At 40.3% G+C, this 17,044-nt stretch overlaps 1 protein-coding gene across 1 annotated transcript; it reads right to left on the bottom strand.

The window, feature by feature from the left end:
- Positions 1-4,307: 4,307 nt before the first annotated feature.
- hccsb (holocytochrome c synthase b) lies at positions 4,308-9,222 on the bottom strand. The gene is made up of 8 exons (XM_079361503.1): positions 9,093-9,222; positions 8,366-8,485; positions 8,203-8,250; positions 7,937-8,070; positions 7,613-7,761; positions 7,076-7,195; positions 6,883-6,969; positions 4,308-5,953 (listed from the first exon to the last, which is right to left on the bottom strand). The coding sequence occupies exons 1-8, from the start codon at positions 9,205-9,207 to the stop codon at positions 5,755-5,757; spliced, it is 972 nt and encodes a 323-aa protein (XP_079217629.1). The 5' UTR covers positions 9,208-9,222; the 3' UTR covers positions 4,308-5,754.
- Between the last annotated feature and the right edge of the window lie 7,822 nt (positions 9,223-17,044).

Below are 17,044 nucleotides of genomic sequence, written 5' to 3'. Positions count from 1 at the left end.
TTAACCCCAACTTTCTACTACTGCATCGTCAATGGCATGTGAAAATGTATTTATGGGTTTAATTACTTCTACAGGTCAGTTTACAAAGAAACCTCTGATATCAGTGTGTGAATGGGGAGGTGTGTTATGCGGTTTAATATACTTCGAGTACTCAGAAGACTAGAAAACCATTATACAAGCTCAAGTCCATTTACTGTATACTCGAGAGAATTGACCTTCCAAGGATGTTTGCAGCAGTTTAGTGATTCACTTCAGATGATGAGAAGAGTGCCAGACAAGAATCATATTCTGTAGCAAGAGTGTGTAGATAGTCCAAATACATCCTAACCAGCACTGCGGATCCTGATGAGAGTGTTGAAACACGAACACACAACATCCATCCTGCACTCACTACACTGGTTTCCTGTTTCATTCAGGATTGAACACGGAATCTCATTTCAAACTGGTCAATGCATACACGGCTCAAGGAACTGCTCACTATCGAAGGAAAACTGATCTGCTCATACCATCCTTCTCCGACCCCCAGGACTAAGTTATGCTCCATGAAGGGGGACCAAGCTTTTTACTCTGCTTCTTATGATTGTGGCATGCTCTCCCTGACCACCTGAGCTCTCCACAGACTGTTGAATCCTTTTGTTTAACCCCTTTCTCAACTGGACCGTATGACTCTAAATATTAACAGACGAAGCTTGAGTGACGCCACCCATCTATTACTGCAGAGGGATCCGGAAGCTCATCGGCAGCAGCGGCCAAATCCTGTCTAACTTTCAGTCAACCTAACAACAGGCTAAGAGTTGGAGCTGAGGTCAATTTTAAGCCTCCCAACACCACTGTCCTGTCAATCAGGTCAGCCTAACTATGTATAGCTCATATTGTTCATGAAACCAAAAGTGTTTTCCACAAATTTCCTCAAAACAGGCAGAATGTGGACAACCCCCCCCCCCCCCCCCCCCCCCCCAAGGAATGCACAACACATTCTACAATGGTGGGAGATAAATAGGTAAGGTACAGTTCAGTTGTCTTGGTCAGTCAATCAAAGCTCTCCCTCCATTGGATCCAACTCTTCACCTAATCCCGTCTGCACCAGACAGCTGCAGATGTATAAACGCATGTTGTTTTTTTTATATCCATTGCTAGCATAAAAAACTTGTTTGATATAAAAATGACAGTCAGTCAGAACAATTTGACTTGCTGTCATGTAGAGCCATCCTGTCCTCCAAGGAGCACCCCAACAAAGGGACTCACTGATTCATACACAACTGCTGCGTCTCAGCTATAGTGTGACTCTGACAAAGAAGAGTCAGGCTCCTCTCCTTGAGTTCCAGAACCAGTGCTGAGTCCCTCCATCACAAAAAGGGGATGCTTGAGGCTTAAGATGTCTGTTACACGTTTAAAATGAAGGACATTAACCTGTCAAAAAATGAAGAGCATCATCATTTATTTAAAGCCCCATGTGCAGTTTTTATCTGCATGTGAAACAGACAGCAATTTAATGCTGATTCCTCCATATGACCCGGAAAAGCAAACAAGACCATCAGCGTCAAGATTGACAATTTTTACAGTTTAATTTTAAATGCCTGTAAACGCTGCAGCTGGATCAGTATCAAACTAGACTAAACTAGCATACTGCACACAAGTGAAACAGCTGGCACGTGCAGGACAAGATCAACAAAGAGATAAGAAGTACCATTAAGTCCCCAGAGGGGGCGCCAAAATCAAAAACAAACCAAAAGTCCCTCACAGGAGCTTTCATAGAAATGATAGGCCTTGCATTATTCCTCTCACCAGAACTCTCTTCCTCTATTGCATTGCAGCCACACGACTTACCCCAAGACTTCACTAGCTTCATGATTCACTTTTATCACCTAATTCCAAAGAGCATTTGCGGATATCTGAGATTAACTGGAAAGCAAACGTCGGTACCTCCTCTTTGAGCTGTTTCAAATCAATACAGAGCTTTAAACTAGCTCAAACAAGAAACATGTTAAAATAGTGAGAATACGTGCCCCACATACATACACACAAAGACAGCCAAATGATTGCATGTTCACACTGATTAGCAGATAACCCAGTGAATGCACCCTGTTGACAGAGAAGCCTTCCTCTCTAACAAGATGATGTCTGAGGCTGATAGTGAGCAGGCTTGTGGACGGAGCAGAGTAATGGTGGGGTAGAGGATGGCTGGTGGCAGACATGGGGCTTGAAAGGCCCTTCTTTGGTATGGAAATGTTGACTGCAGAGAGGAGATATGTTAAAATATCTGACTTTCACATGGAATGCCAGGGGCTGTTTGGACATCTGCTGTGTGCTTTGCAGCTATCTGGCCTTCCTGAAACACTTGGGAAATCAACATGCACACATTCTTTCAGGCAACATAAGCATGGCTCTGTTGTCAACCCACACAGTTGCATATTTAAAGGAGAAATCCACCCAAAACGGCGACTGGCGATGAATGATGCATCCGTGAACCATTTTGTTCTTTGCTCCCACTGATGACTGGCCAATTATAGCTGATGAGATGTCATGAGGAGTCATCATGTTGTCTTCAGAATGGACTGTAAATATCAGGTGTCAGTCGCTTTTCGATTTAAAGACAGATGTTTTCCTTCTGTGCTGACATTCAACAATCATACAGGCAGGAATCCATCAGTCAAGAGGCAGACAGACCTGCTTCTCCACTGACAGGAGCCTTAATAGACCAGAATGCAATGCAGCAGCCACAAGACATGTTGTGTTTGCCGCCCTCGCTATCCTTACAGCTCTCGCTCTATCCACCTACATGAATAACCCACAGCTGATCACAAATTCAGTGCAGCCATATGTGCACTATGGACAAAAGGCTTTTGAGGACACAGAAAACTGAACTGACTGAACCTGTATCTTCGACTTCAGGTTAATTTAATTACCAAAGGTCTTTTTACATAGATATTTCATAGGCAAAAACTATGTCTTAAAGGAATATTTGTCTCCATTGGAAGCACGGGAAACAAAGGAAACACAATGCATTTACCAGCACCACGTTACCTCCCGAATCAACACATCACGTCTCATTTGCTTAAACCATAGAAGACCTGCCTTCATTTTTTCTTTGCCTGGAGCAGTTGCCAGGTAATCAGCAGAGACTCCAAGAGGTGGGCTCACTGTCAGGTCCTCACTTCTCTGAAAAAAAAGAAAAGAAAAGAAAAAAAACATGTTTTACTTTGAATTACGAGCTTGATAATGAGTATGATTTTTAGAAAACAAGTTAAAGGTGCAGATGGCCGAGCAGTTGGGTTGCGCCCCTGTGTGTAGAGGCGGGTGGCCCAGGTTCAGGTCCGACCTGCGGCTCCTTTTCTTGCATTCCTGATGCTCTCTCCTGATTTCCCTCTCTATCCACTGACCTGTCCAAATATAGTCCAAAGCCCGCAAAAAAATCTTTAACACATTAATACAAGCCACATTCTTAGTGGTGAAATGTAAAACAGTGTAAATAAGAAGTAGAGGAACATTTCTTAAAGTCTTTGAAGAATCAAATGTGACACTGATAACATGGTTGTTAATTTTAAGGTTTTATGTTTCATTTCAAAGCATAAAATTAACATTTTATCATGTGGGAGTTTCTGTATTTTTTACCCTACAAATCAACGGTGCCAATCTTAGTGAAATACCTCCCTCTTTTGTTCAGCAAAAGAACTGCATCGAGGCGCAAAGAAAAAGTGTAATCGTGTGCCTCTGTGTGCACGCTTGTGTATAAGTGTGTGTGTGTGTATGTGTATGTGTGTGTGTTATTCCAAGTACTATAATCCTATTACTGTTAAATTGAAGTTGATTCAAATCATCTACTGTCCTGTATTTAAATAAATTGTTCAAGGTTCTTTTTTGATGCTGTCATGTAATGCTATATAGCCTATGTTGTCTCGTGTACATTGCACATTGTTGCATGTCAACTTGTCTTTTGCCTTTTTGGTAACAACCTTGTATTCATTTCTTCAAGTATGTCAACTAGAAGTGAACCTATGTACAGTGTAATGCTCATTATAGTGACATAAACATGACCGTTTGTGATTATGACATGTGAGGTCCCAGTTCTGTTTCAAAGCTTTGTAATACAACAATTATAAATAGGCTAATATTGAGTATGCAGCAAAGCCAGGTGTAGGTCAAGATGGTTACATAGGCACAGCTGTAAAGTTGCCTAATGTCCAGTAGATGGCGCTAAAACAGCCTCTAGGGGGGAATATTCATCCCTGGTCTGCTCCACAACATTAAAGAGTAAATTCAACCAGATGTTTCACCCCCCCAGTAGATGTCAAGAGACAGAGAAAAAATTCAGAGGAAGAAGATAACCAGCTTTATTGATCGTTAACCAGCAGAGCCAGTGAAACCGTTTTTAGATCCAACAACACTGTACACAGCTAAGTGTACACTCATTCATCAAAAATAAATACAAATCAAGGTATCAGTGGATCAGAAAAAAAATACATGCCACAGTTTAAACATAGAATGATGAAAGTAAAAGCTACAGATGAAATGTTACACAGTAAATGTCTTAAACAATGCAAAGACAAAAGGTAGATATAAGCAAATAAACATCTGACGAACACAATCTCAAATGAATGTTTCTCTTTTTTTATTGTGAATCAGAAAACCAAAACAGTATATGATGTGTCTGAAAGAGAGAATCTCTGAAATTGACAGCCAGCTTTTCATTAAGCTCAACACACACCTATTAATTGCCCCTTGTACATAGGACAACTTACCCACTAAATGAGGGGGGGGGGGCAAGACTATCATCCATTTTTGTAAAGTATCCTTAAAAATATAACTATGTATACTAGAGGTCAACTCGTATCCATATTAGACAAACACACTCATAACCTGCTACACAATCATCAAGGAAAAGTGGCAGAGCGACCTCCCCAGTGAGAATAATCATCCTTGTAGAAATATGACAGACCTGATGACATTCTCAAGGATACACCACAGATGAGTCAGTCGATGTGGATCACTCAAAACCAAGTTACATTTTCAGTCTGGTTTGTCTGAGCGGCATTTTCATGGAACTGAGATGTATGAATTTACTTTCAGTGAATACAAGTTACTTTAATAAATCAAGTCTTCATGTCTGCCGAGAGGTCAGTCTACTCCTAAAGAACTACTCGTATATTTAAAAGATGCCATATGAGATTTAGTGAATGAGAAACAACAACAGGGAAGTCTGCAGCCTCAATCTCTTGCTTTAGTATAGTATAGTATAGTATTTCATTTCCATAAATGAACCGTTAAGAGCACAAGGGATGCTGAAAAAAAAGAAGATAGAAATCAGCAGATGCTTGTGTTTCCTGACTTTTAGTACCAGTGAGAACCTTTATTGACATGGAGCGATAACTCCTAAAGTCAACTTTGTAAAACAGTCGAAGTGTTCCTTAAAACAAGTTCTTTATTTACTTTTTGAAGTTAATACAGAGAGAGGGAGGGAGCTGAATGTGACCTGTCAGACTAACACTTCCACTAGCTTAGATACACGCGCTGTAAGAGAGATATGCGAACAGCAATGCGAAGCAAAGATTACATTTTTTTTCATGGATCAATATGATGAGCAGATGAAGCTTCCTACAGCCTCACTGAATGAAGCTCTGCTGAAACAAACTTCTTTTTCTTCACGGGTCTTGATTTAAAGTTTCTTCTCACATCATGTGGAGAGCAGAAAGGAGTGCCAGTTTCACAGTCCTTGAATGTGTGACCTATATATTTGTGTGTGTGTGTGTGTTTCCTTTAGGAGGTCCAGCGCCACCAGGCCACCTTCATGCGGTCCCAGACGGCGTCTATAGAGTCAAAGGCGGGGCGTACATCCAGGATGGAGAACTTGTAGGTTTCTTTGTTGATTTCTCCGTCATAGTAGTCGATGACGTAGCGCACCTCCTTCCCACAGCGGTCAATGATCCAGTCGTGACGGTCAAAGGGCAGCTCATAGCTAAGGACAAGGAGAAGCAACAGCTGTTATTATTATTTAAACAGAGGCTGGTAGGTGCTTCTTTCAAGCACAGGAGTACTGTAACTAATGGGACTGTATGAGTGGGATTATAAGATGTAAATAGCTGAAACAACGGGGGAAAAACAATCACTTCTTCTGAGGTGGGACATCGCTGACTTTATTTGTTATTGGTTAAAACATCAAAGCAGATCGCTCACTATGCTGGGTGTTGTATGATAATTCAGAATATCGTTTATCACGTTGTTTTTACAGTAAATGTTGTCTGTCAGTGAAAAGCTGTAATTCTCTATGAAACACACATTTCGTGTGTGTGTGTGTGTGTGTGTGTGTGTGTGTGTGTGTGTGTGTGTGTGTGTGTGTGTGTGTGTGTGTGTGTGTGTGTGTGTGTGTGTGTGTGTGTGTGTGTGTGTGTGTGTGTGTGTGTGTGTGTGTGTGTGTGTGTGTGTGTGTGTGTGTGTGTGTGTGTGTGTGTGTGTGTGTGTGTGTTGCAACCACAGGTGGAAATAGACTTTTTTTGTAAAGTGTCCCTGATTCAAATGAAACTAATGAGAAGCAAAGCGCTGAAACATGTTTGACTGTCGGAGCTCCACTGAACATCACAGGATGTTTGTTCCAGAACAATCTCACACCGATGCAGTGTTAGATCTATATAGAAGGTAAAGAGAATGTCTCTGGGTTTGAAAACTGGTATTAGGAGAGGGAAAGAGGAACAGGAAGTAGAACATTCCTTCGTTAATCTAAACGTCTGCATCCTGCTTCTGTTGGACTAAAGTCGACGAACAAAAAATAGTGACGTTTAGTGTTATTTATTTGACTACAAAACTAATGAAGACACAAATTCACTTTATTTCTGAACATGTGAGTTTTTGTGATTCAAATCGAGGCTGACGTAGTTTGAAGGAGCTCACCCCATCCAGTGACGGAATCGAGCTCTGGGAGAAAACTCTTTGGCTTTACCACCAAACCTCTTCAAAGTCGGCCCACATGGACATTCCCTGCAGTCCAAAACAGAAAGAAACCATCATCAATGAACAGTCAATACAGACATAGTTGTTTGAAAACAGTGAGCATCAGAAGAAGAAGAACGCTGAGTCCACTCACTTTGCATGCATGGCCTCCCATTTCAGGATCTCCTCCCAGGCCTGCTCATTGTTCGTATTGTGGATTTTAATGATGTTGGTCATGTCTTGAGCAGCAAGGTCATCTTCTCGCCAGCGCCACCTGCAGCAGAAACAGGAGTTGATCATCATTTATGGTTCGACTGTAAAAAGGCAAGGCCACGTCAAGGTCACGGCCTTTTCACCCGAATATTCTAAAAGAAGTAAACAAAGGGTTCGCAGGCTAACAATACGTGTTCTGCTCAAAGGCAACCCCATAAAAACATCACATCTCTCAATGATCACTTATTGTTCTATTCATGCCAGATGCTCTACCCGTACATGAAGGCAAAAAAGAATGGGTGAACAACTGTCAGATGGTAAACGGATTCGAAAGTTCTGTTCTCCAAGACAAATTTCCTTCATACTGCCTTTAAGTTAAGTGGGTATAAATACAAACATTGATGTCAGGTGATGTTACACGCTGGAGGAATGTTTCTGCAAACACCTGCAGGCATGAGAAGGCTGAATATGGACTGACCCTTTCCGCAACATGGCGTTCCAAAACATCTGCTCAGAAGGGTAAACCCAGTTCTTCTCAGTGTTGTGACGAGGTATTTGTGACTCCTCTCTGTTGACAGACAGGCTGAAAGGTTGGTCAGGAGCTGGTGATTGGTTGGGAGGGGGCATCTGTGATTCAGAAACAAAACAAGATTCAGACCCAGAGCATATGGTCACGATTCTTATGAGGAGAGAGTAAGAAACACAAAAAGCATCCGTGACATCAGGTTCTGTTTGATGATTTAACATTTATTCCTCTCTTTCCCTCCTCCTCCTCTTTCACACACCGTACTGCTGAACGCACCATGTTTGCAGGGTCGATGTCACTGTTCGTGCCTGCTGCAGCTTTCATTGGACACTCGACAAACTCGTAGGCTCGGTCTTGGTGAGCTGGACCTGCTTCTGCTTTGTGCATGGGACACTCTGGCGGAGGAGCAACTAAAGGACAAAAAAGCAAACTAGTTTATACTTAGAAGGTACAAAAAAACCTCCAACTTTAATCAACTGATTAAGTATTTATGAACTTTGAGACGAAACAAACATGCATATCACTGATTGTATTGCTGGTACCTTTCACAGGCTGCGACTGATGCATGGGACACTCAGAAGGTGGAGACACTGAGGAAGTAAAATTAACGCAACATTAAAACCAATTATTTTCCAGATGTGATATAACATAGTAACGTATGATGATGATTTGCTGCTAGTTTGGAGTCTCGTCATGTCGTTGCACCTTTGACAGGCTTGGTCTCTTGGTGCATGGGGCAGCCCTGAGGAGGGGCCGCCATCATGGCCTCTGCCCTGACTGTCGGGGCGGTGGGTGTGGACATGGAGGCTCCCATACTGCCCTGATCTGAAACACAACACACAACATGTAGACTGTCCGCACACTTAACGCAACATATACAGGAGTTAAAAACCAGCTGTGATAAACCTATATCTAATTTTCAATATTTAACTGCTTTGATAGAAGCTCAGCCCCTTGGGCGTCCAATCAATCACATTTTATTACACGGTATGTTAATGCACGTTGTAACATGAGTGTTTGTCGACATTACACCCAAGAACTGTCTTCATATGTTTGGGTAACACACAGCGTCCTCAGATAACCTCAATGACAGCCTGAAAGCTTCAACACCCAAAGCTATACCTGGCTATTAGCCTTGTTACAGTTGGAATAGACTAGTACACACCAAAGTCCCCCCAAACCCAGTGATTAGACTAATAATAATAAGTAGAAGAAATTAAACGCTGAGCACATAACACTCTTTTTTTCCACAGACAGTTAGAGCACCTAGCGGCTATGCTAACGTTAGCTGCTGGGTTAACTCCATCCTTCAGTTTAAGATGAAAGATTTAAGATACAAACGCTCATTCAGTCTAACATGTGGGACGTGTTACTATCCGTCTGACCACGTGACGTACATGATGAGAGAGAGAGAGAGAAATAGCGGACTAACCTTTGGGAGAAGTCGGATGAGAAGTGTTTTCTGTCCCAATGTCAACGTGCAGTAGGACAGACGACGTAACCAAGAAGAAGTTGCACAACTGAGTGTACGTAAGCTGTTGCGTCATCACGTCGTCCAGGACGCAATGCAACTTCCAGAACATAGTAGAAATAAATCGCCCACTTTGTTGTTTTAAAGACCCCACACAGAATTGAAGTAATATTATATTATTCCAAGGATAATATTTGATATTGATTGATTCTTCGATTTGTGTTTTTATAGTCTGTGTTAAATTACAAAAGAAGGCCCGGAAATAAAACTGTCGTTCTGTTTATTGGGGAACCAGCCTATTGCTTGACTTTAATGAATCTGATCATTGATTTATCATCTCTTATAAATATTGTAAAAACAAATCTTACACCAACTTGAACATGTTATATTCAAAACATGGACCTGCATGTCCATGAGACCCTGTTTGTTCACGTTTGTGTATTTTTGCCAGTGTGTGTTGCATGTCCATTAAAAAGTCTGAAAACGAATTTCCTCTTGCGGGATTAATAAAGTTTAAATTATTATGACTATAACACAAGTTAAAGATTGGCTTTGTATGACTCTTATCTTTTTGACGTGAGGTTATGATTATCCCAACAATCGAGTTTAATTCAGGACTTAAATCTGCTTTTTAACAATTATTAAAACTCTGATTGACATTTTTGTTGTCCTTGTTATTTAACACATTTTCCTGTAGTATGTTGTCTGACCACTAGAGGGAGCCAGAACCAGCATATTGGTAGACTTTGTGTAGTATCACTGTGGCATCGTATCAAATAATGCTGAAGGGTACACTACTGTCATTTACGCTCCCTTTATGCTTCCTACAACACATTTCAAATGCAGTTCACTGAGATGGTGCAAAATAAATCTCCAGTTCAATGTAAAAAAAAAGGATACTCAGTTTCCTTAAGGCGAGACACGGCAGGCAAAAACACCCATTTTTTATGCACTGATCATTTTTGAGATTTTGGGCTTATTCAGTCCCTGAACATGTAATCTTTCAAACTACCATCAAGAAAAAATCCAAATAATACATTTATGTGTATATTTTAATACATTTTGTCTGGTCGCGGCGTTAAATTTCGCGCAAATTTGTCCGAAAGTTAGCATTCTAACGGGACGTGCTGTGTGACAGCTGCTCTCTCATGCCCGTCATGACTGATATCTCTGTAAAGCTCTCTCTCTCCTGCACAACACTATGTAATCCAAATAAGGACACTTCCTTTCTACCAGCAACCAATCGTGAAAGTTTAACGGGAGGTTTAATGCTAAGAACGTAATCTCATTGGTTTGTGTTGTGTTTCTGATAACGTGATTCGTTCAGACGCATCACGTGGTATGCTTTGACTCTTCCTTGTTTAGCCTCCGCGGGACCTTTTGAGAATGAGTCAAAATATTTTCCTGTAAATTAGTGAAAAGAAAACAAAAGTTGTCACTTGCAAGAGGATGTAAGAGAAGAAGTTGTGATGCATTACCCCGTGAAATGCCCCCGGGAATCGCTTCTGAACGTAAGCTGTCGGTGGGAAACCGGGGGGTGATTTAGATATAAAAGTGACGCGCACGCCACACAGCCGTGGCTGCTCGTTTATGTTTGCACAATTGAATGAGCTGCTTTGTTTATTTGATTATTTGCCTGAATTGTCAAAACATGATCAGGGTCAAAACATGCTCCAGAGTTTATATTTAATACTCACAGGGACAGTGTCACACACAGCCTGATAGTCTCTCTTTCCCCCTCTCTCTCTTCGTTTCACACAAACACGCACCCTAACTCACTCTGCATTGTGCGCATTGTGCGCATTAGAGCATCATTTTAAATTACTTACAAACACATATTCAACATTTTCATAAACAAATGAAATAAAGTCAAAAATATGGTTAGAATGACTTTGATTGCAATAAATGCACTGTCCAGCTGCGAGTTGCGCTCGTCCACCCCAAGTGCGTCCTTCACGCGTCATTCTGTGGGAAACTCTGTGTAACATATTATAGCACTGTAATAACGGTAGCCTATTTATTTATTTATTTTTTTATGGATGGAATAAGGATGGATTTATAAAAATAGAATAAAGTGCCATCTCAATTATTGTTAGTCAGTTTTACTTTTACAGATTTTCTATTTGGTGGCAAAAACCAAGGACATGAACCGTATCATGAGTCTGTTCCCAGGACATTGAAGTGAGGATACATACAGCCTACATGGAGTAGGACTGTACAACTATAGCCTGTAAACACTCATAGGTGAACTTTGAGTTCTGTGTGGACGTTTAGTCTTCTGATGGACATAAAGCGGAGGAGAGTTGCTCTTCTGGTGCTCATTAGTGTGTCTGTATTTGGGGTTTTCTGTGGTTGTATACAGTTGAAAACCTTACATGGCAGTGCTGTTTTAGCCATTTGTTATTGTCCATGTGCTAGACATGGTCTACATTGCTATAACCAATGTACTGACTAGTTGTTTTGCTTGATAGCAATGTTTTCCTTTAGAAATGTGTGAAATTTTACAATGTAAATCTTTAAACGCTGTTTTCTCAAAATGAGTTTTTTCTCATACTCCGTCACATAAATCTCCACTTCAGTAGAACTTATATGCACCAAACTTTCCAGTTTTATTCCTAGGTATATTCTGCAGGGATTTACAGAGGGGTTTGTTGATACATCATTCATAGCCTGATTTATGTAACAGTTTATACCTAAAAACAGGGCGAAAATCGATTTTTTAGGTCTGTTGATAGTATTTTCTGATTTATGAAGTGATAAAAAGAGATATCTAAAATCCCCTCTGTAAATCCCTTTGTATCTAATATGTTAACTAAATGAAAAAATAATTTTGAACCTGGCCATTTCCAATGTTCAGATTTATATCCCCCCAATTTATGCAAATTAGCGCTTATTTCATTAAATAATGCCTTATTTGCATATTTAAACATAATATTTCAGAAAACTTGTAATATTAAAAATATTTGTCTTAATATAAGTAATCAACTGTAGAAGTTTCATGTTGATATCTGTGAGTTAATTTTTTTACCCTATTCACCTGTAGTGTCTCGCCTTAATACGCATCTCCATAGATCAGTAGTTCTCAAAATGTTTTCAAAGGAGCCCCCCGACACCAAATCTGCACAAAAAGGTGAGCCCTTCAGAACTCAAAGGATACCTTGCAGAATGTCTTACCAAAAGACCTTTGTTTAAATGTTCCAACATGCAAATTAACCAAATCAAAGAAGCCCCAGTATATAAACCCAGTGACTTAAAAATAGACAAAGTTTTGCTAACCTTCTCATACAGGTTAAGGAAAGCCCCTTTAAAACAAATTCTTAGCATGTAAAATAGTAAGCAAGTTCAAAAAGCATCAGTTAACCATTACAATCAATACAGTGTATGTTTCTCCAGAGCAATAAACTGTTTTAGGGTTAGGATTTGTGCTTTTCCCTCAAACAACAGACTGTTAAAAGTGTTAGTAAAGTAAAGCCTTATAATGCATGAAGTTTTTGTGGTTGTGACCGCCCACGTTGAAAAAGGACTGAATATTGGGACATTACTTGGACACCAATGGACATTGCTTTGGGTTTGGCTCCATTGTTTGTTTGCTTGAGTAATTAATCCGAGTTCTTGCTGTGCCTGGAATGAGAACACAAACTCCGCTCACAGTTCGGCCTCCTCCTCCAACAAAACCGTGATCTTGCATTTCAGTTGCAATGTTTTATGTTCAGTACAAAAGTTGCCAGGTGTTTTATAAACATTTCAAATAGTTGTAGTTTTGATAACGCGCAATATCTTCCTCTCTTTAAAGACTGAACATTTGCTCCACAGACCAAACCTCTGAAAACCCTGCAGACTGCAATTATTGAGAAGTATGTGAAACTTAACACCAGTCACACTGATTAGAACACGGCTGTTCACACAAGTCGCTTCACCCATGTCGAACAGATTGAGGCGGAAGAGTTTCCTAATTTCTTTCATAAATCGAGCACACATACAGGACACTTACAGCCGTGCCAGGAATTAGACTCGTACATAATATTGCCACTTCAATTCACAGAGACTCAATGTCTGTAAGCTTGTGTCTGTCCTGTTTTAGATGATAGATTATGAGGCAGGAGTTTTGGGTTAGGCGACCTAAATGTGATGCAATTCAGAGCAGGAGCTAGGAACTGTTTTCTGGGTGTGCATAAAAAGGCCCCTAAAATTGGCCTTTATGGTGACAAAAGCCCCGTTTCTACCAAGCAGTCTGGTTTTGTTTGGTACAGTAAACTCTGATATTGCTTGCCTCATTTGATAAACGGAGTGTAAACCAGAATGAGGTAGCCACAAAATACTGTGACATAATAGCAGCCCAGTGTAGCCCACTATTAATTTAAATTCAACAAAGAAGAACAGGACAGAGGTACCCTTTATGACAGGATCAGTACCCTCGGCACCCCAACAGAACCAAAAAAAATGGACGGTACAGATCCCTTATTTTGGTACCGTTCTTAACTTTTGATGGTGGAAACATCAACAAAAGGGTAGCGTATCGTACCAAATTGACGCAGACCGCTTGGTGGAAACGGTGCTTCAGGGTGGCAACCTTGTGAAGTATGGCATGGTGCATTTTATGGAACAGATTATTAAACGCGAGTTAACAGAATGACTGAACAACTATTTCTTTGGCATTTTTCTAATAACAATTCTTGGGCTAGGGAGTTTGAGAACATATTTGATATGGCTTTTCTCCAATACATAGTTAAAAATAAATAAATCTGTAATGTCAGTCAAATTATAAAAAAATAAATAGTCTGAAGAAGTTTTAATTCAACTGAAATCCAGAAACTATAATTTGATCTGAAGAACTTGTGATCCAGTGCTCGCCGTGACCCTTAAATTCCCCCAGATCTCAGAGGTCTGTCTGGGCTCAGCTGAGGTGTGGGATCCTTCTTCCTCTGGCAGTGGGAACAGGTTGCTTTCACTTAATTCTAGAGGAGGATAAAAAGTGTTCTGTTTGATCTGAGTGAGGTAGAAAACAAAATGCACTTTTTGTTCTACTCTGCATTGTATCTGAGATGTCGGCTTTTCAGTAAAATGTCTGAAGACAGTCCAGATTTTTTTCTACATGGGATGAAGACAGACTGCAGTACTTGTTCACAAGGTGAAGTTACAAGCAACGCTTTGTGAGGGTTCAAACTGGTTTATGTTCATATTTGGCCTGTCACTGTTTGACGTGACTGTGCAGTGTACCTGTTCTTTTTCTCTTCTTTCAATAGCTGCTCTTGTTTATGTTTGTCAGTGTCTAGTAAGCCCATATGGTCTCAGCTCCCATCTATTTGTGGATGTTTTTTTTGTTTTTTTAATTGGTTCCATGTTTGATTTCCCCACAGCTGTGATGCATACTATGTTGTTGTTGCAGTAAAAGTTTTACACCCCAAACAAACGACCAGCATTCACTTACAAACTTTGTCATCTGATGATGTGTCTTTAGTATTTTGTAGTTCTTTTCTACGCTGTTTCTTGTCTTACTTTCATCTTTGACGGGTTTACCTCCTTTTTTTGATTGCCCTGATTGTCCTCACCTGTGTTTGATTGCCCACAATATTTAGTCCCTGATCCTTTCCAAAAAACCCCACAGTTCAGTATGCAGTTTGAACTTTTCAGTAGGGGGCTTCAGTGAACCCTTGTGGTCAATCAGAATGCATTTTTTGGGGCCACCTCAGTATACTGAACATTTCAGTATGGATACTAACTTCTGGGTTTAATGCAATAAGGATGCGATGCATCCTTTAAGAAATAAATTCAATTTTACCACGTAAAACGCCACTTCACGTGCACCTTCAAAGGAAAACAATCGAGCATGGATGACTTGAATCAATTTTTAAATCTAGAATTAAAGTCCCTACTGAAATCGCTCCTTTTAATAAACAACCAAACGTTTCACATATTAGCTTAGATTACATTTGACTTTATTATTATTGTGCAGTGTACAGAGACAATGAAATGTAGTTGGCGTTCTTGCCAGAAGTGTAGAAGAGCTACAGTGGATTTAAAAAGTCTACACACCCCTGTTAAAATGCCAGGTTTTTGTGATGTAAAAATATGAGACCAAGATAAATCATTTCAGAACTTTTTCCACCTTTAATGTGACCTATAATATGTACAAGACAATTGAAAAACAAACTGAAATATTTTACGGGGAGGATATAAAAATAAAAAACTAAAATAATGTGGTTGCATAAGTGTGCACACCCTTAACTAATACTTTGTTGAAGCACCTTTTGATTTTATTACAGCACTCAATCTTTTTGGGTAGGAGTCTATCAGCATGGCACATCTTGACTTGGCAATATTTGCCCACTCTTCTTTGCAAAAATGCTCCAAATCTTTCAGATTGCGAGGGCATCTCCTGTGCAGAGCCCTCTTTAGATCACCCCACAGATTATCAATTGGATTAAGGTCTGGGCTCTGGCTTGGCCATTCCAAAAATGTAATCTTCTTCTGGTGAAGCCATTCTTTTGTTGATTTGGACGTATGCTTTGGGTCGTTGTCATGCTGAAAGATGAAGTTCCTCTTCATCTTCAACTTTCTCGCAGAAGCCTGAAGGTTTTGTGCCAATATTGACTGGTATTTGGAACTATTCATAATTCCCTCCACCTTGACTAAGGCCCCAGGTCCAGCTGAAGAAAAACAGCCCCAAAGCATGATGCTGCCACCACCATGCTTCACTGTGGGTATGGTGTTCTTTTGTTCATGTGCAGTGTTATTTTTGCGCCAAACATACCTCCTGGAATGATGGCCAAAAAGTTCAACTTTGGTTTCATCAGACCACAACACATTTTTCCACATGCTTTTGGGAGACTTCAAATGTGTTTTTGCAAAGTTTAGCCGGGCTCGGATGTTTTTCTTTGTAAGAAAAGGCTTCCGTCTTGCCACCCTACCCCATAGCCCAGATGTATGAAGAATACGGGAGATTGTTGTCACATGTACCACACAGCCAGTACTTGCCAGAAATTCCTGCAACTCCTTTAATGTTGCTGTAGGCCTCTTGGCAGCCTCCCTGACCAGTTTTCTTCTTGTCTTTTCATCAATTTTGGAGGGACGTCCAGTTCTTGGTAATGTCACTGTTGTGCCATATTTTCTCTACTTGATGATGACTGTCTTCACTGTGTTCCATGATACATCTAATGCCTTGGAAATTCTTTTGTACCCTTCTCCTGACTGGTACCTTTTAACAATGAGATCCCTCTGCTGCTTTGGAAGCTCTCTGCGGACCATGGCTTTTGCAGTAAGGTGCGATTGAGAAAATGTCAGGAACAGCCTACTAGAACAGCTGAACTTTATTTGGGGTTAATCAGAGGCACTTTAAATGATGGCAGGTGTGTACTGACTCCTATTTAACATGAGTTTGGATGCGATTGGTTTATTCTGTGCACGGCCACATCCAGTTATAAGAGGGTGTGCACACTTATGCAACCACATTATTTTAGTTTTTTATTTTTGTATCCTCCCCGTAAAAGATTTCAGTTTGTTTTTCAATTGTGTTGTACACATTATAGGTCACATTAAAGGTGGAAAAAGTTCTGAAATGATTTATCTTGGTCTCATATTTTTACATCACAAAAACCTGGCATTTTAACAGGGGTGTGTAGACTTTTTAAATCCATTGTATATAAAGTGCAGTATGTACATGAAGAGTGCAGCGGAGCATAGATGAATCTATAGGTAGAAACAGTCAAGTAGTGCAGTATAGCAGAAGTGAAGTGAGCAGCATAAGACAGATTTAACAGATACATGCAGTTGGCATGGGAGCCAAGTATGCAGAAAGATATTTACAATTTAAGGATAAGGACAGACTTTATTGATCTCCCAATGGGGGAAATTCAGGTGTTACAGCAGCTCCAAAAAAACAGTAAAACAGGTAATATAAACAGCAACAATAGCAA

This window comes from Symphodus melops, assembly GCF_947650265.1.
Source record: "Symphodus melops genome assembly, chromosome: 14".
In the NCBI taxonomy this organism is placed as follows: Eukaryota; Metazoa; Chordata; class Actinopteri; order Labriformes; family Labridae; genus Symphodus; species Symphodus melops.
This window is presented reverse-complemented; position numbering and strand designations above follow the sequence as displayed.